The sequence below is a fragment of the Silurus aristotelis genome (assembly GCF_946808225.1).
Source record: "Silurus aristotelis genome assembly, chromosome: 27".
In the NCBI taxonomy this organism is placed as follows: Eukaryota; Metazoa; Chordata; class Actinopteri; order Siluriformes; family Siluridae; genus Silurus; species Silurus aristotelis.
The window spans coordinates 14,581,179-14,608,940 of NC_139600.1; the positions used below are offsets into that span (position 1 = coordinate 14,581,179).

General features: G+C 38.6%; 3 protein-coding genes and 1 long non-coding RNA gene across 5 annotated transcripts; 3 read left to right on the plus strand and 1 right to left on the minus strand.

Moving 5' to 3' along the window:
• The first annotated feature begins 1,639 nt into the window (after window positions 1-1,639).
• On the plus strand, window positions 1,640-7,995 carry LOC310721381 (CD209 antigen-like protein C). The gene is made up of 5 exons (XM_083533045.1): window positions 1,640-2,128; window positions 5,237-5,410; window positions 5,714-5,838; window positions 6,785-6,891; window positions 7,015-7,995. The coding sequence occupies exons 1-5, from the start codon at window positions 2,002-2,004 to the stop codon at window positions 7,166-7,168; spliced, it is 687 nt and encodes a 228-aa protein (XP_083389171.1). The 5' UTR covers window positions 1,640-2,001; the 3' UTR covers window positions 7,169-7,995.
• A 99-nt stretch (window positions 7,996-8,094) lies between these two features.
• On the minus strand, window positions 8,095-11,020 carry LOC310721369 (C-type lectin domain family 4 member M-like). Of its 2 annotated transcripts, XM_083533026.1 has the most exons (5): window positions 10,599-11,007; window positions 10,158-10,370; window positions 8,642-8,766; window positions 8,372-8,475; window positions 8,095-8,276 (listed from the first exon to the last, which is right to left on the minus strand). In XM_083533026.1, exons 1-5 carry the CDS (start codon window positions 10,768-10,770, stop codon window positions 8,132-8,134), a joined length of 759 nt encoding a protein of 252 aa, XP_083389152.1. In that variant the 5' UTR covers window positions 10,771-11,007; the 3' UTR covers window positions 8,095-8,131. The 2 variants fall into 2 exon arrangements, with proteins under 2 accessions (XP_083389152.1, XP_083389153.1); XM_083533027.1 differs by lacking the exon at window positions 10,158-10,370 and having other exon boundaries at window positions 10,599-11,020.
• LOC310721409 lies at window positions 8,774-9,937 on the plus strand. The gene is made up of 2 exons (XR_014532030.1): window positions 8,774-9,324; window positions 9,395-9,937. It is a non-coding gene; the product is annotated as an uncharacterized lncRNA (long non-coding RNA).
• A 10,299-nt stretch (window positions 11,021-21,319) lies between the features above and the next one.
• LOC310721376 (CD209 antigen-like protein C) lies at window positions 21,320-25,968 on the plus strand. Its single transcript, XM_083533038.1, has 5 exons — window positions 21,320-21,585; window positions 22,790-22,966; window positions 23,572-23,717; window positions 23,817-23,923; window positions 25,621-25,968. Exons 1-5 carry the CDS (start codon window positions 21,441-21,443, stop codon window positions 25,757-25,759), a joined length of 714 nt encoding a protein of 237 aa, XP_083389164.1. The 5' UTR covers window positions 21,320-21,440; the 3' UTR covers window positions 25,760-25,968.
• The last annotated feature ends 1,794 nt before the right edge of the window (window positions 25,969-27,762 follow it).

Below are 27,762 nucleotides of genomic sequence, written 5' to 3' on the forward strand. Positions count from 1 at the left end.
AGTGCAAGAATTATTTTTCTGTAGATGTTTATCTTCGTTTTTTAATAATTTGATTGTATGTTTTTGTTGAAAGTAGTATTGAAAAAATAAAAGTAATATAAAGTATTAAAAAATAGAAATAAATTGACAAAAAAACAAGGGGAGTAGTTATTTTCAAGTAGTAATTTTCAATCTATCCCGCCAGAGGGCGCATATTGTGCTTATAATGAGAATGCGACACAATGTACCGATTACACACAGTGTTGGTGAAAACACAGCATATAAAGAAAAAAATAAATAAACAATGAAATAAAATCATGAGTGGGTTTTATTCTACTAACAAACAAATCCGAAGCAGTTTCTGACGTTATAACAAAGACATTTTGCAAATAAATTATTATATGGCTAATTTTAGATCTTTCTTGAAATACTGAAATGTATAAATAGTGTTGAAATACAATAGTTTGTTAAATACAGAATGTTATATTCCAGTAGGAAGTCAGGTCATGTATTTTGGTATAAAAAGTTGTAGAATGTGTAAGTCCAAATTTCTACCCATCTTTAAATCAATAAATAAATAATATAAATTCTTGGTTGATAAGAGACTATTTATTATATGGCTGTATATTTATCTCTGTAACGGAAGGATTATCTGGATTATGCATCCCTAGTCCTTAATGTTTCTTCCTTAGTTATTAAAAGTGTAGATTTCAAGCTCTTTATACCATTTGGAGGAATAAACATGTTTTAAATGATGTAACGGCTCACTAACTTAAACTACACAGTGTCGTTTGATATTTTATTTAGTTGTATATATATTTTCATAGCTGAATTTAGATTGATTTGCTTCAGTAGTCTATCTCTTTTACTCACAGTAGGTAAAGTACAGTGAGCATTGAAGCAGGAACCTCTCACAATGTAAAACACTGCTCAATGCAAGGAACTGGATTAGTGCCCAGGTCAACTGATCACACATGATTTGCTGATGAGCTATGAGGGCTTGATGCCAGTCTGGACTTCTGCTGCAACCATGTTTTGAGTAAAGTATATTTTCTTGTAAATACAGACAGATGCAAGTGCAGCAAAGATGTTTTTAATGTGGTATGAGTAGACAAATACAAAATAATAAGTAAGAAGCCATGCAACAATGAGAAACAAAACAAGTCAAGGTTAAAAGACAGTCACAGATATAACAGGATTGGTCATTTCAAGTATATAAATAGAAAAAAGTGCATTTACTGTTTACTTGCTTCACTAATTTTTTGTCCATTTTTTCAGTCAATAGCTGGGTCACTGAGAATACTGGAGTAAGTGGGGATTGTAGTCTGTGAAAACCATATTTGAAAGCATCAATGTCTGTTGGGAGTGTAAATTCACTGCCTGCAGCGACCCAACAACATCCTTTAAAGGAATCACGCATGGGTGCAATAATCAAGTGTCTACAAATATCTAAAATGAGTAGAGATGACTATATGAATACAGAGTAACTCACACATACTGTGAATCCATTGTGATGTTAAACTTGATTTTGGGGAAACGTCTTGCAAAATACAGTAAAGATGCTTAAAGTTTTAGTCTGCAAAACTAAAACTTTTAGTTAAGTCTACATTTTTTGGTAAGTTTAAGTCTGTTTCCCACATGAACAAACCATTTATAAATGTATATAATCAAATCCAATCTGTTAAAGAAGCCAAAGGTAAAAGGTCTAATTAATGTGTCCAAAAAGAAAACACACTAATAAACCCAACTAATGTATAATTAAAGTAGAATATTGTTTGTTTTCATTGGCAGAAAATGCTGCATTTTAAGGGTTTATAAAGTACAGAATGAAACCTGCAGCTCGATCAACTTCATACATTAACCACAGATAACCTCTGTCTCACTTCCTTTTCTAACAGCAGCACATTAATTTATACAGGACACTCGAGTTGTACAGTCGTATCCTCACACGTAGAGAGGCACGTGTTTTTGTCAGGGTTTTATAGTTTAAAAATGTTTTAATGTGCTTCTAATGTTAACTGCATGGAGGAAAAGGGGAAGAGAGGAGATGAAGAGGTAATTACGGTGGTCATCTACAAAACTGCAGGTGGTTATGGATCGGAGAGAGAGGATGCTGATGCAAACAGTAACCTAAAAACCCAGCGCCCAGGTAAACAAATTAGTATTTTTTTCAATCACAGAATAAGGTAAATTTAAATTATTATTTAAATACAATTAAAAAAAAGCTGGCTTGATTTAGTTATACTTTATGGTGACTGTATTAAAAGTTAACTATAAGAGGCAGAATCTCTTCAAGACCACACCTCAAAACCTTTAAACCACACATGACCTTTTGTTTTTAAATTAAATTCCTGCAACCACTTAGAGGTTACTGCTGTCTGAACTAGCAGTGAATTTTAGGAAGGGGAGTTCAGCACAGAAGCTGAAAGTGATGTGACAAGTGCTGTAGCAGGAACTACTTTTTGCAGAAATTGTACAAAAGGGCCTCAGTAAATTAAACATGTATACCTTATATAAAAGCAGTTACCAACTACAGTGGTGACCTGTTTTCTTATATCTTTTCATGTTTGTCACACTTTAATGTTTTAACTGCAATCAAGCGTTTGCGATAACTTGCAGTGATTCTGTTACTGTGCTGTGGAGGAGTTTCAGTCACTCATCTATGCAGAATTGTTGTAATTCAGCCACATTGGAGAGTTTTCGAGCATGAACCGCCTTTTTAAGGGAATGTATCTCATTAGGATTCAGGTCAGGACTTTGACTAGGCCACTCTAAAGTCTTCATTTTGTTTATCTTCAGCAATTCAGAGGTGGACTTGCTGGTGTGTTCTGGATCATTGTCCATTTAATCACATCAAGTCTTCCAAGTCCTGAAGCAGCAAAACTGCCCCAGACCATCAAACTACCACCACCATATTTTACTGTTGGTATGATGTTCTCTTTCTAAAATGCGGTGTTACTTTTACACCAGATGTAATGGGACACACATCTTCCAAAAAGTTCAACTTTTGTCTCGTCAGTCCACAGAGTATTTTCCCACAAGTCTTGGGGATCATCAAGATGTTTTCTGGCAAAATTGAGATGAGCCTTTATGTTCTTTTTACTCAGCAGCGGTTTTGGTCTTGGAACCCATGTTCATTTTATCTGCTATTGTCTACTGGACAACCAAAAGCAGTCAACCAGCCCCCTCAACAATAAGTCAATCCCATTTCTTGGCACACTATTCCTTCACAGTCAGTAAAGTATTTACATTTACAGCTTTTCACAGATTCTCTTATACAGAGTGACTTACACTCTCTCTCTTATTTTACGAAAAGAATATGTTCTTCCTCACTGGAAGTTGGAAGGTCTTGATCGGGTTTGTGTCCTGGTCATATGTGAATGTTCCAAAGTGTTTTTCCTCATTATTCATACTGAACCCCTTCCTAAAAATGTCAAAATATTTAATATTAATATTATTAAATGTTATTATTCACTTAAAGAGCAGAAATCAGTAGGAATAAGTTATTGTTATGCTGTGATTGATTGCTCGAACGAATAAGGATTTTATTAGGTTGAAGTGCAGTATATCAGTAATCTACTATCTAAAAGTTCTAAAGCTTATATGTTGTCACTTAGTTGGTTAATTAATCTGTTTTGTGTGTTTGTGTAGACTCACATAAACCGCAAACTCTTTAGGTGGATGTTTTTGGTGGAAGAGTGCACTCTGGGTAGGTGCTCCAGGGTCACGGGGTTTATTTGTATGGGGCTGAGAGAGAGATGACTAGGTATCCATCTGAACCTTTAAATCCCCAACACTTGCTGGGGAAGACTTCCGGCTGTGGTAAACACACACAACATAAGACAGTTATTAGGGAACTAACACTGTATCCAGGGTTATTTTGGCACCAGAAACTGGAACCCAGCAGCTTGCAGTATGTTGTTCCACACCTCTTTGACATTCACAGTAACACCTACATATACACACACATACCTCTTTGGCTTTCACAGTAACACCTACATATACACACACATACCTCACAAGTATACGCACCCCTCAAACCTTTCTTCATTTTGTATTGTTAATGAAGCGTATGTTCTGACTGAAAAAAGTACACATTACAGGGATGTGGGGTATGTTAGTGACTGACAGAACTAATAAACTGTCATTATATTTAAGCTGATATTTTTTATAAATCTATTAGTGGCCAACTTTTTAATTTATTAAGCTTTTAAATAAAGAGTTCAAATCAATTAATCAGTTAATTAGTATAATAGCAGAAGGAATTTTACATCTAGAATCACAAATAATATCATCTCATTTTGATTAACTTGTGAATTTTGGAACTAACTAAATATGTTGCTGACCCCTTTACAGACCTCAGACTCTCTATGTTCTCTATGAGAACTACAGAACTGTTTTTTTCTAATTAGTCAATAAACAAAAAGATATTTCTGAATAGTAATTTCCACATTTTATTTCTAGAATCTTCCTGTAATGTGGCTGTTTTATAATAACATCCTTATTTAATTTTACTTTTAGAGTTTATTGCTTTATTTGTTAAATAAAAATGAGTTTTTATAGCATTGGAAGACGGTTGGCTGTCCCATAGAAGAAATTCAGACAATATGTTGTTTGCTTGTTTATGCTGCAAAGACCCCAGATGTTTATTACTATTTACAATTTTTAACATGGTTATTCTGCATAACTTCATTGTCAATATTTGAAAAGTGATGAATGAAGAATTATTATCCCCATTTATTTATTAAATTTGATCATGTTATATTTATTTATGATGATGTCTTGTGAGGAATAAAACACAAGATATTATATTACAATATATTAGATTATGCTGTAATAGGAAAATAAGTAATGACAGCATGGTTGGAATTAGCATCTCTCATGTCATCCTGGTTTCACAAAACCTCACTAGACATCATTTAAGTCTGGAGAAGTCTTTTATCGTGCAGAAGGGGACAAACAACTTACTTTTAATTCAGCTTTTCAAATAATTGTGTTTACACTGTAAATTTGACCTTTTTGTGTGCTACAAAACAACAAAGTTGGTAAATATAAATAATTGTTTTTGTGTTGTTCCTTTTTAGACTGTATTTTACCTTTTTGTTACAACTTTTACATGTTTCATAAATGTTAAGCTCTGAATATCACTACTTGCATGGATTACAAATATTAAATATATATTAATTTGCCCATTTTCATAAGAAGCTACAACTCTGTTGTTAAAATATTACATTAACCTATTTCTTTCTGGTTACAGGAATCAACTGTACAGTGAATATCTGTTACACCCTGTGTGTAGTGTGTGTGTTACTGCTGTGTGTTCTCCTAATGACTGCTGTCACAGTGCTGTGGATCAAACTCAACATCCTGACTGCAGAGAGAGACCAGTTAAAGAAGCATAAAGAGGAACTACAGAAGTTTATTCAGCTGGGTAAGTAATACTTGATGCAAAAGTTTCACAATAATTTTAATTGAATAATTCTTAAGTTACCCATTAATGTATAGATAGGTACTTCTAAAGCAGTCTTACATGTTTGGCAAACTGGTCTGAATAAAAAGGGCTTACACATGTGGAGGCATGCTGGGGAAAAAAAAGTGATGAGGCAAAATCTTTTACAGCCAGATGGACTGTAGTTTATTTTTTTATTTCGTGTCTGATTAATAATAATATTATTAATAATAATAATAATAATAATAATAATAAACATTTTCTATTTAAATAATCTGGATCCAGGCTGGATTTTGTTCAGTTCTAGTATTTACAAAATCTCGACTGAAAAGAAGAGCTGGACTGAGAGCAGGCAGGCCTGCAGAGAGAGAGGAGCAGACCTGGTGATCATAAACAGCAGAGAGGAACAGGTGAGGGGTTTTTGTGTGCATGTGTGTGAAAGAGAGAGAGACAGGGCCGCTGGAAGTAATTTTGAACAGGGGGTGCTGTGAAATTTTTTTTATAAAATTTTTTTGAAAAAAAAACCTATTAGCCTATTTAGAATACATTTGAAAAAATAACATAGGGCTGTGACGATGGCACTTTTTTTTTTTTTTTTTCCACCGCGGTGGTAGTGGACCAAATACCGGCGGTGTTGCGGTGGTTGGGGGGTTGTTTTGAAATAATAATAATAAATAAAAAAAGAAACAACACACTAAAGCCTGTAAAGCATTGAAATAAATATCAGTAAATACTGGTAACTTACATAATATAATAAAGTTGAATCCATTTAAAAACAAAACAAAAAACAACAAAAAAAAACAGTTTTATATTTCCACACAAAGACGCGTTATAGCCTCCCGCTCTGCGCTTTGAGAGGGATGTGGAACACGAGCAAGAAAGAGACCACCGATCTCTTTTTCTGATATCTTCATGTTGTTGTAAAAGGTACGAAGAGCTAATTTGATCTTCCACAAGGGCAAGGCATTTAGGCTATGTTTGCTCGCTGCCAGAGAAAGCCAAACTAAAATCACCCGCGCGTGTGAAACGCGCTTTACAAATGAACTTGAAAAATCAATATAATTAAAATAATCAAAATAATTACATTAAAATCCAAAATACACTTAATAGCCTACGTGTGTCAAAATCATTTCCTAAAATATTCATAAGGAATTTATAAATTGTGCAAAATATTTTTAATAGGCCTGCATTTTAAAAAAATCTCTCTCTCGCCAATAGGGGGTGCTGCAGCACCCCAGCACCCCCACTTCCTGCGGCCATGAGAGAGAGAGAGAGAGAGAGAGAGAGAGAGAGAGAGAGAGAGAGAGAGAGAGAGAGAGACTCATTTATTATTATATTTTACTACAACCATGACAGGATTTCATAAATATATTACAGGCAAGCAGAAAATCTTGGATTGGTCTGAATGACAGAGACAGAAAGGGCGAGTGGAAGTGGGTGGACGATACACCACTGATCGCTGAGTAAGAAAATCACTAATATTTCCTCATTCATTCATTCATTCATTCATTCATTCATTCATTCATTCATTCATTCATTCATTCATTCAATGACTTAAACACATTTTCTCTGATTCTCTCCTGCAGGTATTGGTTCAGTGGAGAACCCAATGATAAAGATGAGCACTGTGTTATAACAGGTGAAGGGTCTGATCCTGTCAGGACCTGGGCTGATTATCCCTGCAAATCTAAGTTTATTTGGATCTGTGAGAAGACATTTTTACTAAAAGCTGTTAATTAAATATTGACATTTCTGTGTAGATCTGTTTCAGAAAAATCCTCATTGCATCAAGTCTGTAATTATTTTGTTACCTGCTTTTAGCATCTATGTGTAAATCTTTAAATTGCTGTTGTGCAACAAAGAAATATTCATCACATCATCGGGTGTAGTTCATTCCATGTTAAAGCCACATCCATTCATGAAAAATTGAGAGACTGGTGGGGAAACAACCGTTTATGTAAGTGATGGTAAGATTTTACGGTATAAGTTTTACAACTTGTAATGATAGTGAGAACAGGAAGCAAGTTGTTTTGTGGCTGTTTCACAACATGCAAATGCATCGCTAAATGTGTTATAAGAAAAATTAAATACTAAAAAAATTTCTATTATCAACAATTATATATAAATTAAACTAAAGTATATAGTTTTAAAAGGTAACCATATAGAATTCAAGAGTGACATTTGTTTTCTATTATCTAAAAATTGGAAATTCAATGATCTCAGCTGCCATATTTGAGACCAGTTGGTAAATTTCAGACTACTAAACCATTTTAAACCACAAAAAAAGATCGGTGCACACAGAGAAACAGTACAAACATCTAAGAGGAAGAATTTTATGTACAGCTTTTATTCACCTTTAGCAAGTCATAAACAAAATAATCAATTAACTGCATTCCAAAAAAACAGAAAAGCAAAATTAAAATAGCAAATTCGACTATTACAGATTTAGTCCGAGAAGCTTCAGCTTTAAGGAGGAACAGTTAAATTCAGGTTCACATATATACGTGTGGTAACAGACATTTTTATTTAGATGTTGATGTATCATGAGTAAGAAGATAAAAAATGCATATATATATATATATACATATATATATATACATATATATATATATATATATATATATATATATATATATATATATATATATATATATATATATATATATATATATATATATAATACAGACTACATTCATTTTCATGTTAAGAAAAAATTCTCCTTTCACAAATCCAGGTAAATTTATTGTTACAGTGAAAGTCAGCCCAGTTTTCTACAGGATTATTCACATAGCTCATTACAGCGCAGTCCTCATCTCCATTACTGTTGGGCTCTCCTTTATTCCAATACCTAAAAGACAGAATCAGAGGACCAACTGTTTTGCTTTAAGTAATGAAGTGTTGGTAACTGCATGATAAACAGATTTTAGTTAAAAGATTTCTTACGCAGTGGTCAGTGGTGTACCATCCACCCATTTCCATTCGCCTTCTGTGTCTCTGTCACTTAGACCAACCCAAGCAGCACTGCCATGCATGCGTTTAATAAACTCCTGTGATTGAGAGCACAAAATAAAATGATCATCAACATCCAATTCAGTTAATTTTTTATATATATAGCATTTTAACAATGGGCATTGCCTTAAAGCAGCCTCACAGAGATAATGCTTTAATAAAGAATCATCAAGATTGTTCCTTATAATTGCAAGTTTGTTTTACCTGTTCCTCTCGGCTGTTTATGATCACCAAGTCTGCTCCTTTCTCTCTGCAGTCATCTCTGCTCTGATTCCAGTCCTTCTTTTCAGCAGAAATGTAGTAAAGACTAGAACTGTAGAATCTCCATCCTTGTGAAATAAAGGGCTGAATCATTATAGGCTGAAGCAGATCAAAATATTTGGTCCCACATCCTGACAACTATTAGGTGTACCAACAAAATTCCCCTCCTTGGCTACCTGTAGCTCCACATACTTAGATGAGCAAATGTGCATAAGGTGTAGTTTTGTAAACTAGTCCTCAATATTTTTAACAAATCTTTTTCTTGTGTTTATGTGAATGAATCTGAATCCTTATATACAGGTGTGTTCAATCAGTAACTTGGTGACTGAGAGTGCTGAATTGTGTGGGAATCATTGTCTGCGGTGGCCATATTTGAAGGCCATGTCCTTACTGGAAAATGGAGTTATTGGCTGTCTGTGACCAAGCACCCTCACTAGCAGGCAAACAAACGCACTGCCAATACCTTTGGTGTTGATGGCAAGCAGGAGTTCAGCCAACTAGTGAGTTGTCTCAGTCAGCAAGGAGGACACACAGGTCTTAAAACACAAGCTGACACTGTAACTGGTTGCTATCTAGGCAAACTAAAATGCCATTAAAGGATTTTTGAGAATGCATGAAGGTCCACTGTGGGAACTAGCTTAAGTTAAGACCTGGCATGGGTGTTAGCAGTAAGAGCTTGGATAAGCACCCATCTAGGCCTCCAGGTAGGAGAGATGCTGCTGCTGCTCTTCTATGAACTGTTCCTGTGTTGTGAGATCTGTACGCAGTTCAGGCTTTCCAGCTGCAACCATGTGCATGTTATAGAATAAATATACAGACCGATACAAGTGTAAGGAAAGCAGTTCATTATTAATACCAAGGCAGAATAATCCAAAAAAATGAATCTATATCGAAGAGGCAAAACTGAATTTAAAAAATCAACAGTCCAAGATAGATAAGAGTATTAAGAATTAGAAAGAGAACCAGTTCTAAAAACAATATAGCAATCGAAATCAAACTGCTTGTTAAAGTCAGGTGTACAAAGAGGGGAGCTGAGCAATTATTCTAGATTTATTTAAATGAGTAACCTGGTAACTGAGTGTCCTGGCATGTGTGTGAATCATACTCTTTGACCAGGCACATATTCAGAATCAGAATCAGGTTTATTGGCCAAGTGTGTTGACACACACAATGAATTTGGTTCCAGCCGATAGTGATAACGTTAGTGTTATTATATATATATATATTGTGAAACTATATTATAGTTAACACTGTTGTCTGTGGTATTTAAATGTAATCTGTATTTACCCTACACAACTTCCTTTCATTTGGAAAAACGATTGATTCTTGTAAGAATGTAAGTGAGCAAAATAAAAATCTACAAAGCAGCAGTATAAATATTGACGTTAATCTACACAGTTTTCCAGAAAATTATTAAAAGTACATTTTTCTTTATTTTGGAGTATATTATATCACATACCTAATTTGGAAAGCCTCTGGATTTCAGTTGTATCCCTTTGTAACATATCTCTTTGAATAGTCAGATTGGTGAATCTTGAATGTAGCTGGCTGTTTTCTGTATTTACGTTGTTAAATTTGATCCACAGCACTGTGATGGCAGTCAGTAGGAGAACACACAGCACCACCAAACACACCACAGTCACACTGTAACATCTGCACCATGTAGTGTTTCCTTTAAAGAAAGGGTTGTGGGTGATATGGATACAAACATTCATAAAATGCTATAAGCTGTAGGTGTCCTTTGTTCCTATAGAATAGTTGTGGAATAAATAGCACTGCTCACAACAAGCATAGGTGCTCTTCAGCAAAAGATGGGTTTTTTACTGATAATAACCCACAAGTAATACTGAATTTACAAAAGAACTATAAAAAAAAAGATCAAAAGTGACATTATTAAAACCTGTGTGATGATCTTGAAGGTTCCCCTTTGTGTCAGGATCCTCTGTTTCTGCATCAGGGTCATGAACTCTAACCACATCAACACTGTCATAGATATCCACCACCTTCTCTACCTTCTCTCCTCTCTCCAGCTCCTCGGGGCAAAACGGATCAGCATACACACAGTCGGACATCTTTCATCTATACAAGATCTATATAAAACTCTGACGTACTGTCTGTCTGTTGGGGAGGAAATAAATATGTGTGTGTGTGTGTGTGTGTGTGTGTGTGTGTGTGTGTGTGTGTGTGTGTGTGTGTGTGTGTGTGTGTGTGTGTGTGTGTGTGTGCGCACACAATCAGAGAAAGTTTCCTTATTACAGTCCTGGGTGTCAGTTAAGGAAGTTGCAACACAAAAGCTAAACTGGTCAAAATGAACTTAAGTCATGCTATGAACAGACCTTATATTGCCCTTGAAGGGCAAGTCAGAACGAATGAATGAATAAATAAATAAGTAAATAAACAAATATTTAAACGTTTAAGGCTCTTTACATAAAAAAGCACAATAATACAAAAGTCTATTCTCGTCTGATATCAGTGTCTTTTATTTTTTTTATTTTTTTTTTTCTTCTCAGAGAACTGTACGTTGATTGAAATTCGTGTACAGAGCAACACAATAGTTGCCTAAAGAGCCACTCGGCCATGTAATTATTCTGTAATAACATACAGTGAGGAAAATAAGTATTTGAACACCCTGCTATTTTGCAAGTTCTCCCACTTAGAAATCATGAAGGAGTCTGAAATTGTCATCGTAGGTGCATGTCCACTGTGAGAGACATAATCTAAAAAAAAAGATCCAGAAATCACAATATATGATTTTTTAACTATTTATTTGTATGATACAGCTGCAAATAAGTATTTGAACACCTGTCTATCAGCTAGAATTCTGACCCTCAAAGACCTGTTAGTCTGCCTTTAAAATGTCCACCTCCACTACATTTATTATCCTAAATTAGATGCACCTGTTTGAGGTCGTTAGCTGCATAAAGACACCTGTCCACCCCATACAATCAGTAAGAATCCAACTACTAACATGGCCAAGACCAAAGAGCTGTCCAAAGACACTAGAGACAAAATTGTACACCTTCACAAGGCTGGAAAGGGCTACAGGGAAATTGCCAAGCAGCTTGGTGAAAAAATGTCCACTGTTGGAGCAATCATTAGAAAATGGAAGAAGCTAAACATGACTGTCAATCTCCCTCGGACTGGGGCTCCATGCAAGATCTCACCTCGTGGGGTCTCAATGATCCTAAGGAAGGTGAGAAATCAGCCCAGAACTACACAGGAGGAGCTGGTCAATGACCTGAAAAGAGCTGGGACCACCGTTTCCAAGGTTACTGTTTGTAATACACTAAGACGTCATGTTTTGAAATCATGCATGGCACGGAATGTTCCCCTGCTTAAACCAGCACATGTCCAGGCACGTCTTAAGTTTGCCAATGACCATTTGGATGTTCCAGAGGAGTCATGGGAGAAAGTCATGTGGTCAGATGAGACCAAAATGGAACTTTTGGGTCATAATTCCACTAAACGTGTTTGGAGGAAGAAGAAAGATGAGTACCATCCCAAGAACACCATCCCTACTGTAAAGCATGGGGGTGGTAGCATCATGCTTTGGGGGTGTTTTTCTGCACATGGGACAGGGCAACTGCACTGTATTAAGGAGAGGATGACCGGGGCCATGTATTGCGAGATTTTGGGGAACAACCTCCTTCCCTCAGTTAGAGCATTGAAGATGGGTCGAGGCTGGGTCTTCCAACATGACAATGGCCCGAAGCACACAGCCAGGATAACCAAGGAGTGGCTCTGTAAGAAGCATATCAAGGTTCTGGCATGGCCTAGCCAGTCTCCAGACCTAAACCCAATAGAGAATCTTTGGAGGGAGCTCAAACTCCGTGTTTCTCAGCGACAGGCCAGAAACCTTACAGATCTAGAGAAGATCTGTGTGGAGGAGTGGGCCCAAATCCCTCCTGCAGTGTGTGCAAACCTGGTGAAAAACTACAGGAAACGTTTGACCTCTGTAATTGCAAACAAAGGCTACTGTACCAAATATTAACATTGACTTTCTCAGGTGTTCAAATACTTATTTGCAGCTGTATCATACAAATAAATAGTTAAAAAATCATACATAGTGATTTCTGGATTTTTTTTTTAGATTATGTCTCTCACAGTGGAGATGCACCTACGATGACAATTTCAGACCCCTCCATGATTTCTAAGTGGGAAAACTTGCTAAATAGCAGGGTATAATAATAGCAGTTATAGGTAAAAAAAAATGTTTTCAGGACATTTCCAGTTAAAATTCTTATATTGGCTCTGATTAAGCATGCTTCTTTTCACGAGCCACATGATGAGTGTAGTGGTGGTGATCTCTGTGATAAAAAAGCCTTTCTCATGTTCATCTGATGGAGATTGATGGAGATAAACAAGAAACTACAAAGATGAATTAGAAATGTATTTGTCATTATTTAATATTTGAATATTTAATGTGTCATTTTATTATGGCTTAATTATTAACCTCTCAACATTTCTACCTCATATTGTCACAGGGAGTTTTTTCAGCAACATCTCTGGCTTGCTAATTAATTTATAGGGACAAACTTATATAAATAAAATTATAGGAACAAATGTATAAACTATTTTGCTAAAGGTACTAAGCAAATAGAATTGAACTGAATCTATTGAATATGCTGGAAAAATATGATCCATGGCGTTACCTCACAACTTATGGACTGAAAGGCTCTGCTGTTAATGCTTTTGTGTCAGATACCAGAGGTCTTGTGGAGTGCAGGATTTCAGGATATTAGGCAGACAGTTTTAAACTTACTGCTGAATGAGTTTATATACAATATTTACTTGCCAAGTTTTAAAAGCACACCTTGCAGTCCAATGCTGTAACTGGTCTCTTTCTATAGTCAGCTATGGTCTGTAGCTTGTATAGTCTATAGCCTATAAGACTATAGTATAGTCTTATATAGTTGTATCTGCTCTCTCTCTCTATAGTCAGGTTCTTGTATCTGGCCTGTAACTGATTTTTGTCAGTAGTCAAGTTGTTGTAATTGGTCTGTGACTGTTCTCTCTCTATAAGTCATAAATTGATAGTTTTCTATAGTTATGGTGTTAAACTTGATCCATAGCACTGTGACACCAGTCAGCAGGAAAAAACACACAGCAGCAACGGACACATTACAGGAACTCTAACATCTGCTACATGCAGTGTGTCATTGTCAGGGATCCACCAGCCACGCCTTCTCCTAACCCTCATATCCACCCTAGCAGCTCACCTGATTACTAATCATCATCACCTGGGTCACATCAGTCACCACCATATATAAACCCCAGTCGTTCACAGTCTCACCGTCCGTTCTACAGCTTAGGCCTACGAACATTGTGGACTCTCTCACCCTTTGTGTTTACATCACGCTTCATGTGTGTTGGACGTTTCTTTTGTTTTCTGTATTTCTTTTGTGTTTTAGTTCATGCCTGCGTGTTGTTCTGCTTTGCTCTTTCATTTCTTGAGTGACTTAAGTAAACACGTTTCTTGTACATTCAACCTCCGGTTTCCTGCGAGTTCTTGTGCCTGACAGAAGAACGGACCTTTAACAAAACCGAAGGGCAACAGGGAAAGGAGCTAAACCGCGTTACCTTGGTATGGAGGATCAGCCCGCAGCCGCGGCTGCGGATTTGGTTGACCGAACCGCGGTCGCGATTCCTCCCCGTTCAGCTTTCGGCAGCCCGGTTGCGCTCCCGGCTTCTTTTTCCGGAAACACGGCTGAGTGCCAGGGCTTCCTGCTTCAGGTATCCCTGTATATCGAGATGCAACCCCAGAACTTTCCCAGCGAACTAGCTAAGGTCGCGTTTTTGATATCCCTTCTCTCCGGAAGAGCGCTCGCGTGGGCGAGAGCGCTCTGGAGCGCAGCGAGCCCGGCGCTGACGTCATTTGCCGCTTTCACTGGGCATTTCGCCGAAGTCTTTAGCACCGCCCCCGGGGATACCTCAACGGCAGATCAGCTGCTGAACATCATCAACCAATGCCCAGTTAGACCTCCCCGTCGGACGGTGAGTGGTGTCACTCTTACTTCTGACATTACTCATTTGTCCACACTCCAGGTCACCTTAAAAACCCCCGCTCACTCTTTATCTGTCGTTTCTCTGGTCGACTCAGGATCAGCGGGAAACTTCATCTCACAGGCGTGTCTAGAACGCCTCCAGCTACGCCGGCAGCGGGGATCTCAGGAACTAACCGTGCAGACTATCCAGGGACGTCCTTTAGGACGGGGTAAGGTGAAGCACTGCACGCCCCCTATCACCCTCCAGGTCGGAGTGTTACATCACGAGGAAATCCAGCTTCTCGTACTGGAGGATTTGACAGTGGACGTGATCCTAGGTCGTCCCTGGTTAGCCAAACACTCCCCTACTTGTTCCTGGGACCCGTGTGACATCTTGGAGTGGAGCCCCACCTGCCGGCAGACATGCTTACATCCACTCCCGACTCCACCCCGGACCACCTTGACCTTGGCAGCAACTCGAGTTGAAGGAGCAAGACAACCCTCTCAGGTGGAAGTCCCCCAGGTCTACCATGCTTTCTCGGACGTCTTCAGCGAGGAGGCTGCTACCAGGTTACCCCCACACCGGCCATGGGACTGTGCCATTGAACTGAAGCCCGAAGCTAAGCTACCGAAGGGACGGATATACCCCTTGGCAGCCCCGGAACACCAAGCGATGGAGGGTTATATCCAGCAGGCCCTCCGTCAGGGTTTCATTACACAGTCAACCTCTCCGGCGGCTTCCAGTTTCTTTTTTGTGGCCAAGAAGGATGGAGGTTTGCGGCCGTGCATCGACTACAGGGGCTTGAACGCCCAGATCTCCCCGCTTCCGTATCCGCTCCCCCTGGTCCCGGCAGCCTTGGAGGAACTACGGGAGGCTCGCGTTTTCACCAAACTAGACCTCCGAAGTGCCTACAACCTGGTGCGCATCCGAGAGGGGGACGAATGGAAGACGGCCTTCATCACTCCCTCAGGCCATTACGAGTACAGGGTCATGCCGTACGGGCTCTCCATTGCTCCAGCCGTCTTTCAGACCTTCATGAACGAGGTTTTCCGTCCTTTTCTCCATCGGTTCGTGATCGTTTACATCGACGACATCCTGATCTACTCACGTACGCTACAAGAACACCATCAACACGTCACCCAAGTCCTAGAACGGCTGCGAGAACACCGACTGTACCTCAACCTCTCCAAGTGTGAGTTTCACCATTCGGAGACGCAGTTCCTAGGTTACGTCATCGACGCAGCAGGCATCAGGATGGATGAGAGAAAAGTGATGGCCGTACGAGATTGGCCGGCCCCCACCACGATCAAGGAGCTCCAAAGGTTTCTAGGGTTCGCTAACTTCTACCGCCGGTTCATAGGAGGTTTCAGCCTGGTTACCGCCCCGCTCACATCACTATTGCGTGGTAAGGCCAAGGTCCTTTCCTGGACCCCGGAGGCACAGAAGGCTTTCGGGGAACTACGCAAGAGGTTCTGTACCGCCCCAGTGCTTCGTCACCCTGACCCTCAGCTCCCGTTCGTCGTCGAGGTGGATGCATCCTCCACGGGAGTAGGGGCCGCCCTCTCCCAGCGTTCAGGGAACCCCCCGCGGCTCCATCCCTGTGCTTACTACTCAAAGAAGTTATCCTCCGCTGAACAGAACTACGACATAGGTAACCGGGAACTCCTGGCCATCAAGCTGGCCCTGGAAGAGTGGAGACACTGGCTGGAGGGGGCCGCTCATCCTTTCATAGTCATCACCGACCACAAGAATCTCCAGTACCTCCGCGAGGCCAAGCGTCTAAACCCCCGTCAGGCGTGTTGGGCTCTCTTCTTCACCAGGTTCAACTTTAGCATCACATATCGGCCAGGGTCAAAGAACGGCAAGGCTGATTCGCTCTCCAGGGTCTATGGGCCTGAAGAACCCGTCGAGTCAGGACCGATCTTGCCTCCCACGCTCATTTTGAGTCCCATTGTGTGGGACATGGACGGGGATATTCGCGCGGCCACACGGAGGGAACCCGCGCCCCCTGGTTGCCCCGGAAACCGAACCTATGTGCCACAAGAATGCCGACAGACCCTGCTCAGGTCTGTTCACGAAAACCCAGGCTCGGGGCACCCGGGTCGGAAACAAACCCTACGTCTGGTTCAGGGACGTTACTGGTGGCCCAGGATGAGCAATACGGTGGCGGAGTTCGTCCGGGGCTGCAACACCTGCGCCATGTCAAAGACCCCCCGGCATCTGCCAGTGGGTAAACTCATCCCCCTGCCTATTCCACAACGACCATGGTCGCACATCGGCGTGGACTTCGTCACTGACCTTCCTCGCTCGGGGGGTTATACATGCATCCTAGTGGTCGTCGATCGGTTCTCTAAAGCCTGCCGCTTTGTTCCCCTACAAGGCCTCCCCACAGCCCTGGATACGGCAGAAGCCCTCTTCCATCACGTCTTCCGCAACTTTGGCCTTCCGGAGGAAGTGGTGTCTGACCGAGGTCCCCAATTCACCTCACATGTCTGGAGAGCATTCTTTCGGCTACTGGGGATCGCGGTCAACCTGTCATCTGGGTATCACCCCCAGTCGAATGGCCAAACCGAACGGAGGATCCAAGACCTGGGAAGGTACCTACGGTCATACTGCCACCAGGATCAGGAGGAGTGGAGTCGGTTCTTGCCCTGGGCGGAGTACGCCCAGAATTCATTGCGCCAGGATACAACAGGACTCACGCCTTTTCAGTGTGTGTTAGGGTTTCAGCCCCCGCTGTTTCCTTGGACCGACGAGCCCGCCAATGTACCTGCAGTGGACCACTGGTTCCGGGAGAGTGTTAGGACGTGGGAGGCTGCACACACCCAACTGCGCCGGACAACCAGTGAAACCCAGCGTCATGCTGACGCACGCAGAAGGGAGGCCCCCCAGTACAGGCCCGGAGACTGGGTCTGGCTGTCCACTCGGGATCTGCGACTGCGGCTTCCTTGCAGGAAGCTGAGCCCCCGGTACATCGGGCCATTTCAGATCGAGAGGCAGGTCAACGAGGCAGCTTACCGGCTAGTACTCCCACCGCGGTACCGGATTCACCCCACCTTTCATGTGTCGCTCCTCAAACCTTACACCCCCGTGGACACACTGCGACCCAGGGAAATTGCACCCCCGCCACCGGAGGTGTTGGAGCAGCCCTCGGTCTACTCGGTGAGAGAGATACTGAACTCACGGCGTCGGGGCAGCAGCCTGGAGTATCTCGTGGACTGGGAGGGTTACGGCCCCGAGGAACGGTCGTGGGTGGCGCGGCGGGACGTACTGGACCCTGCGCTCCTGGAGGAGTACCACGCCGCTCATCCGTTGCGTCCTGCCCCCCGGGGTCGGGGTCGGCCGTGGCGCAGGGTCAGGGCTTCAGGAGCCGCCTCTGGGGGAGGGGGTACTGTCAGGGATCCACCAGCCACGCCTTCTCCTAACCCTCATATCCACCCTAGCAGCTCACCTGATTACTAATCATCATCACCTGGGTCACATCAGTCACCACCATATATAAACCCCAGTCGTTCACAGTCTCACCGTCCGTTCTACAGCTTAGGCCTACGAACATTGTGGACTCTCTCACCCTTTGTGTTTACATCACGCTTCATGTGTGTTGGACGTTTCTTTTGTTTTCTGTATTTCTTTTGTGTTTTAGTTCATGCCTGCGTGTTGTTCTGCTTTGCTCTTTCATTTCTTGAGTGACTTAAGTAAACACGTTTCTTGTACATTCAACCTCCGGTTTCCTGCGAGTTCTTGTGCCTGACAGTCATGTCGTATTGGTATTTTTTTTAGTGAGGAGTTAAAACTACAAATTGTGCACATTATTCATTCTTTAGACATCACTGGATTTTTTATTTAATCATTTAACACCTAAAGAGTCACAGAGAAAATAATTTAAAGGTTAAAACATGCTAATTTTCCTCTCTTTGTTTTTTTTTAATGTGTACATGCTATTTCTTTGTTTGCTTTTTAATATGTGGTGTCATAACATGCAGTTGTGAGTTAAAACATTCACACCACACAGAATACTTCAATTTATGAATTTATTAAAAAATATTTTGAGTAATATTTAATGCTAAACTGCAATGGACTCATCTAATACATGTTCTTGTTACGCAGGTGATAGATGCAATATATAAACAAATGTGTTTATATCATTAAAAAAATGTCTGTTACTGTTTACATTATTTCATTTATTAAAAGCCAGAGTGTGTGCTTTATATACACGAGTCCATGCACTAAATTAAAATATTAATGTATTAGATTTATTGTGTTAAAATAATCTTGTAATTTGCCTGGCAGCCAGATCTTTGGTTAGAGATGCTATTATAAAAAAATATGAACACTTTAATACACTTCAACTCTATTAAACTCCTGATTAACCTGAATCATAAACATACTGTATAATGAGTATTAGGCCTAAATTATAACAGTGTGTGACTGTGTGCTCCGTATCAGGAGCCTGGGTGTTTTTTAGCGAGTACATAAATCTGAGCGAGAGCTCCTGCATTTGTAAATGCTCCCTGAATCATTTCCATTCTGCACTCGCCACTAATCCTAATCTTGTACTGAACATCTTTTAGATTTCAGCAATACTGTAAAGCAGGTTACTGACTTCTTACTAGGTATATTTTGTTTTAAACTAAAAATCACGGTGTGCATGTGTCAGTGCGTGTAATAGCATTATAGAGGAAGTCACAAAGAAAATGTTATTCAAGATTACATCATTCTGTTTCACCCTCATTTTCTGTATGTGTGTTGTGCTATTATAGTTTTATTGCTTAAACTAAAAAACACAATAAAGAAATACATTTAAGATGATTATAAACGATGAGTTGGTGTGATATATCTTGATGTAAAGCAAAGTTACTTCTCAAAGTTGAATATTTACCTGTAATTTCCTTTCCATTCATAAATGAAAGGTCGCTTACACTTTTTTAATCCTTTTTCAAATACATTCAGTTATTTTGAATGTCAGGGAAAGGAAAAGAATAAACTCTAATTAACTTCCTCATTAGATTCTGCTTTTCCTTGCTCTTTAAGTAAATAGGTACTCAAAAACTATATAAAAAAAAACATTTAATAAAAAAAAGTAAAAAAAAAAAAAAAAAAAAGATATATATAAAAAACCTCTTTCCCACAGACTTAATTGTGATGAAATATTTCTGAATAACCCTGTAGAAAAACAAACAAGGTAGACAAGGACAGTCAATAGAAAAATCAAGAAAATCAGAAATAAGCTAAAAATAAATAAATAAATGAACAGCCTTGTAGAAACCGTATCAAAAGATACAATGTACACTTCACAGAAAGTGTAAAATACTTTTTTTATACCAAGAGTGTGGCTGTGAAGATAATTAAGTTCATCTTATATGATCAGTCTGTAGCTTATAAACCACATATGTCCCTTTTCTGCAATCTGCTTACCCAAGAACCGTTTATAAATGATGTGTAATTGTAAAGCAGTAAGTGTCATCAGAAGTCTGGTAATTTGAATGTGTTAGAGTATGTAAGTTATGTACTACGATGCATTCTGAGTTGACAGTATGTATGTATTTATGTATATATATATATATATATATATATATATATATATATATATATATATATATATATATATATATATATATATATATATATATATATATATATATACTGTATGTATATATATATATATATATATATATATATATATATATATATATATATATATATATATATATGTGTGTGTGTGTGTGTGTGTGTGTGTGTGTGTGTGTGTGTGTGTGTGTGTGTGTGCTGGAGGGTTAGTGTCTAACAAAAATCACACAGACAAAAGGCTGATAAAGGAAAACAGAGATAGAGATGAGATTATGCAATCTCAAAAATTTTAGCAGACGATATATCATCTGACTCATAAGACTCCTACATGTGAGGTTCTTTGTGGAGACTCACATGACCTGGATCCATGAAATAATGATATAATAATATACAGTATGCGTGCACAAACAAACTTCATTCATATTCTTTATTCATAGTGTGAAGTCCACAAACAGGATCCACCCAAGATTTGTCTGTTCGAAGTTTCCTACAATGGCAGCTTGGCAGGGTTAGGATATGAACCAAGAATCTTCTAGTTGGGAGTCCAATTTCTTAACCATTGTGCAACAACTTCTCTACGCCTGTGCACTCTCACTTCTGCAAAATGGTACACTATTATCATACACTTTTTAATTTGGATAAATGGCAAGTCATCTAAAGAGTATCTGCAAATGTGAAACCAGGCTTCAATAAAATAAAATGTTTAATTATATAGGGAAGAATATATGTATTTGGAAAAATATAGTTCTCATGCAGAAATGGATAAAAAACTAAAAAAGGAACTTCAGGCTTCAACCTAGTCAGGCTGGGGGTGGCTACTTCACATCAGGATCCAGTAATCCATACGGGGCAGTGAAAAGCACTTACAATTATATATAACTTTACTAATTAATTTTATGTAATTGTTACTAATAAAATGTGCATTACTCAGGCAGGAATCTGTTGGTCACATGACTGTATAGTCTCATGGCTCATTAAGGCTTTTACTTCACACACTAAAATGACTGATGTTCAACATGCATTAAACAGGAACTAGGCTTTCAACATAATGTCATCACTCTCAATTACACAGTCAATGTTTCTTCAAACTGTGCACTCTTGGACAGTTAAATCCTGGTGGAAGTGTGTCTCTAAAGACTGATACGTACTTTACTTAAAAATCTGAATTACTGCAAAGAGAATAATAGAGATGAAGGAGATTTATGTAAATGCAGAAGTTACAGCGCAAAGTAGAGTGGATACTGATACTGAGGGATCATATGAAAATGATTATGTAAATGAAGACAATTTTAGGAGCAAGCAGTTCAAAAACGTCAAGCAAGCTAAGAACTCAGGTAAGACACTCACTCAGAAATAGGTTTTGATCTATTAAATTAAAACCATTACAAAAAGAAAGTGTGAACAACTTGAACTAAATTGATGTATTTGTCATTTTAAAAGACACTATGTTATTTGAACTGAACACCACAACCCTACACATACACACACACACACACACACACACACACACACACACACACACACACTCAAACATTCAGTACTGATTTGATATGATCTGGTTTAGCACCAATGCAATTCAATTATGATTCAGTGTAGCTGCTACAATAATAGTAGAATAATAAAATGCTGATTGCTTCTGTTGTTCTCTCTGACAAGCTGATAAGAAGTAAGCTTGGGAAAAAGAAAACCACCAGCATTATTGGTTATATTTCTTCGCTGACTTTCTCTTTCTCGTTCTGTATCTCTTTCATTTTTATTTAAGAGTCAAAAGGACAATTGAAGCTTTAATATAGGCTCTTCTGTTTTTTATTTACAGGCACAAATGTCATGTGTAAATGTCTTATTTAGTATGTTTTGGACACTTCCCTAACATATAGGTAAGTCAAGCTAAGACCTTGACCCTGGGTGTCACTGTGTGAGAGGCAGGCAGTCTAGCAGTCTGCCAGAGAGGTGTGTGAATCCAAATGCCATAGGTCATCTTAGCGCTGTCAAAATAATGGGTTAATAAAGCATTAACGCAAATTAATTTCAACGACACTGATTTTATAAACGCACGATTAATGCGGAGCATATTTCTGTTTGACCATTTTTGTTAAAAATATTAATAAATAAATATGAAGCGAAATCAAAACCTTCAATGAGACATATTTATTTCCTTTTTTTTTTCTTTACTAAGCTATATATAAATATATATTTTAAAAAATCCAACAGAATTTTTTTTTATCATTAAACATTTGCTTTACAGATGCGCTAAGTCTCAAATCAAGCACCAAAATCCATAATTATGTGCACATCGGCAATTAAAACCATCCATGTGGAAACATACCAAAGGTTCAAAAGTTCAAATTAAGAAGGTGTTAATAAGTTAATGTAATAGATGAGAAATAACCTGGTAGTTTTGGATTGCTAAGACTATGCTAACTTGCTATTGCCACATGATAAAAAGTACTCTTTAGTGGCTTTCGAACAATAACCTCTTGACTCATTTGTTTCCTGATCTGCTAATTATTACATTATTTATTTTCTCTCCGGTTACAGGAATGAATCCGGTATGGAATAAATGTTACAGAGCAAGTACAGTGTGTTTGCTGCTGCTGTGCATTCTCCTGCTGATTGCCACCATAATGCTTTGGATGCAATTCCACATCCTTTATACAGAAAAGGGCCAATTACAGAAGCAAAAAGATGAACTTCAGAAGACATTAAATAATTCTGGTAAATATACATGGTAATGATAAGTGTTTCAGTGTTTTTCAAGGATCCATATACAGGAAATACTGTGAATTGAGTCCATGGATTATGTGCAAAAATGTCTTTAAATTATGTTGTTTCTATTAACACCTTTATTCCACTAGTGACAGTGTATTACACTAATTATCTGATGATTTGTTCATTCATTTGTTAATAATTTGTTAATTAAAATGTTAATAACAATTTTACACAAAACACAAAAATGGTAATCAGTTTAAATTACGTTTAACATTAAGACTTTATTGCACTTTATTTAGATAATAGTAGTAATGAATTAGTTTATTGTGTATTTAGTATCAAATGTCATTTTCCATTATATTTTATGTATAATACAGAAAACGTGACACTTAATATTGTTAACTAAAAACCTAATTTTAGACTGTTGTAGTACAAAATTCTAATGTAACTTCTATTTTGTGTTCGAATCATTAGTTTCAAATGAGACTTAAATACAGACGTGCACTATTTTGGAATGAAATCTTTATTAATTTACACTTAATGCAACTCTGAATACAGCACTAAATCTCTCTCTCTCTTATCTCTCTCTCTCTACATCTCTGTTTGATCAGTCACTTCACTATGTAAAGACACGTTGAGAATCTTTAACTCCAGTATTTACTACATTTCTACTGAGAGGAAAAACTGGACTGAGAGCAGAGTGGACTGCAGAGAGAGAGGAGCAGACCTGGTGATCGTAGACAGTCTAGAGGAAGAGGTAAGAAAAAAGAGAGAGAGAGAGAGAAAGAGCAAGAGAGAGAACACAGATCAGTATCAGTAAGATTAAATACTTTATATTTATTTCTCTGAATCACAGGAGTTTCTCCTAAAACATCTGGGAAGGAATCAGGCTTGGCTTGGTCTGAGTGACAGGGACACAGAGGGAGAGTGGAAATGGGTGAATGGTACACCACTAACCACTGCGTAAGTACATATTCTATATACAGTCCCTGACAAAAGTCTTGTCACTTGTGTACAAATTGACCTGAAATGCCGCTGAAATATAGATTTTTTTTACAAGAAATGGTTCATTTCAATCCCAACAGCTTTTGTAATAATGTTTCAGTGCAAAACGAAACTGTCAAAAAGTATTCTAATATTCACAGCTTGGTAAAGCCAATTGAGTCAATTTTTGCAAAGACGTAAGTGTTGTTGCCTTGTCATATGAGCTTCACCTGTGACTAATAATGGATCAATTAGGTTTTAGGTGTGTATAAAAAGAACCCAAGCACACTAGACCTTCACAGCAACTGCAACTAGACCTCTGCAAACATGCCTAAGATTCACCCTGAGACTAAAGTTTTGATTATCAAAAGGCTGAAGACCAGATCCACCGCTGATGTGGCAGACACCTTCAATGTGTCTCAGCGTCAAGTACAGAGGATAAAAAAAAAAGATTTGAAGAGACTGGAGACGTTCTTGACAAGCCCAGGTCAGGCAGACCACCCAAGACAACTGCTCGAGAGGACCGTTTGTTGGCTCAAAAAAACAAGGAGAGCCCATTTTTCACTGCAGCAGAGCTCCACGAGACCTGGTCACCTGAAGTCCCTGTGTCAACCAGAACAGTTTGTTGGATTCTGTCTCGAAATGGCCTCCATGGTCGAATCAGTGCCCAGAAGCTAGCACTAAACAAAAGACAATTCAAAAACTGTGTGGCATTTGCCAAGGCCCACAGCCAGCTGTGAACGCTGGAAAAGTGCCAGAAGGTGGATTTTTCAGATGAATCTTCTGATGAATTACACCACAGTCGGCACAAATATTGCAGGAGACCTACTGGAGCCCACATGGATCTAAGATTCACCCAGAAAACAGTAAATGGGTGAATCTTAGATCCAAAAAAAGCATTACATCCAGTATGGGGGTGTGCGAGAGATCTGCAGGGTATAACGCAACATCAATAGTCTAAAATACCAAGAAATCTTAGCTACCGCTTATATTCCCAACCATAAAAGAGGCCAAAATCTGCAGCAGGATGGTGCTCCATCGCATACTTCCATCTCCACATCAAAGTTTCTCAAGGTGAAGAAGATAAAGATGCTCCAGGATTGGCCAGCCCAGTCACCAGACATGAACATCATTGAGCATATTTGGGGTAGGATGAAAGAGGAAGCATAGAAGATGAAACCAAAGAATATTGATGAACTCTGGGAGGCATGCAAGACTGCTTTCTTTGCTATTCCTGTCTTCATCAATAGATTGTATGAATCCTTGCCAAACCGCATGGATGCAGTCCTTCAAGCTCATGGAAGTCATACAAGATATTAAATTTGGATCTCACAGCACCACTACTTAATTTGCTGACATATTTTTGTATTTGCAGTAAATTGGTTCAATTTCTGTATAGGCGACAAAACTTTTTTGTCTTGCCAAAATTTGACCTTTCTGTCTTGATTAAATGATACATCTTTTTTTAGTGCATTAAACATCATTTGGGAGGGTTTTAGCTTTTCATATGAGCTATTTCTAACACCAATTGATTATTTAAAAGTCAGGTTAATAGCAGGGTTTTTTACAAAATAGATAAGCGACAAGACTTTTCTCAGGGACTGTAAATGCAACCTAATTGTTTTGTTTAAATGTGTGGAATTAAAGATAATTTAACACTGAAATGTGCTTTTCAGGTACTGGCGTGAGGGGGAACCAAATAATTTAAAAAATGAGGATTGTGCTGAGATTGTAGGTACTGCAAATTGGAAGAGCTGGAATGACACGCCATGCTCGAGAAATAATTCATGGATCTGTGAGAAAAGCTCATTTTAGTTAATAGTGAATGGTAATGCAAACCCCCAGTATCGCAAAGCTGCCACACTTGGGCCCTTGACCAAGGCTCTTGACCCTCTGTGCTCCAGGGGGCGCTGTATCATGGCTGACCCTGCACTCTGACCACAGCTTCAAGCTGTGAAGAAAATAATTTCACTATGCTGTAATGTATATGTGACAAATAAAGGCTATTTTATTCTATTCTAAAAGGTGATTTTTTTGTTCCAACCAGCATTTATTATAATTTATATTCAAGGAATCACTTAGTTCAAGTAACATTTCACCCTAATTATCATTTTAACAACATTAAGAATACAAAAAATTCAAAAATGACTGTGGATGCAAGAGTCTAACTCACCTTAAATTTGTCATTCGTGAAATATATATATATATATATATATATATATATATATATATATATATATATATATATATATATATATATATATATATATATATATATATATATATATATATATATATACACATACACACACAGTGAGGAACATAAGTATTTACACCCTGCTATTTTGCAAGTTCTCCCACTTAGAAATCATGGAGGGGTCTGAAATTGTCATCGTAGGTGCATGTCCACTGTGAGAGACATAATCTAAAAAATAAATCCAGAAATCACAATGTATGATTTTTAAACTATTTATTTGTATGATACAGCTGCAAATAAGTATTTGAACACCTGTCTATCAGCTAGAATTCTGACCCTCAAAGACCTGTTAGTCTGCCTTTAAAATGTCCACCTCCACTACATTTATTATCCTAAATTAGATGCACCTGTTTGAGGTCGTTAGCTGCATAAAGATACCTGTCCACCCCATACAATCAGTAAGAATCCAACTACTAACATGGCCAAGACCAAAGAGCTGTCCAAAGACACTAGAGACAAAATTTTACACCTCCACAAGGCTGGAAAGGGCTACGGAGAAATTGACAAGCAGCTTGGTGAAAAACGGAAGGTTCCAGTGCTTAAACTAGCACATGTCCAGGCACATCTTAAGTTTGCCAATGACCATTTGGATGATCCAGAGGAGTCATGGCAGAAAGTCATGTGGTCAGATGAGACCAAAATATAACTTTTGGGTCATAATTCCACTAAATGTGTTTGGAGGAAAAACAATGATGAGTCCCAAGAACACCATCCCTACTCTGAAGCATGGAGGTGGTAGCATCATGCTTTGGGGTGTTTTTCTGCACATGGGACAGGGCGACTGCACTGTATTAAGGAGAAGATTATCGGGGCCATGTATTGCAAGATTTTGGGGAACAACCTCCTTCCCTCAGTTAGAGCATTGAAGATGGGTCGAGGCTGGGTCTTCCAACATGACAATGACCCGAAGCACACAGCCAGGATAACCAAGGAGTGGCTCTGTAAGATGCATATCAAGGTTCTGGCGTGGCCTAGCCAGTCTCCAGACCTAAACCCAATAGAGAATCTTTGGAGGGAGCTCAAACTCCGTGTTTCTTAGCGACAGACCAGAAACCTGACTGATCTAGAGAAGATCTGTGTGGAGGAGTGGGCCAAAATCCCTCCTGCAGTGTGTGCAAACCTGGTGAAAAACTACAGGAAACGTTTGACCTCTGTAATTGCAAACAAAGGCTCCTGTACCAAATATTAACATTGACTTTCTCAGGTGTTCAAATACTTATTTGCAGCTGTATCATACAAATAAATAGTTTAAAAATCATACATTGTGTTTTCTGGATTTTTTTTTTTTTAGATTATGTGTCTCACAGTGGACATGCACCTACGATGACAATTTCAGACCCCTCCATGATTTCTAAGTGGGAGAACTTGCAAAATAGCAGGGTGTTTAAATACTTATTTTCCTCACTGTATATATATATATATATATATATATATATATATATATATATATATATATATATATATATATATATATATACATAAAAAAAAAAAAAAAAAGAAAAAGAAGATTATTATAAGAAAATATTTTATACAATGATAAGGTGATTAAAAAACTAGTGCA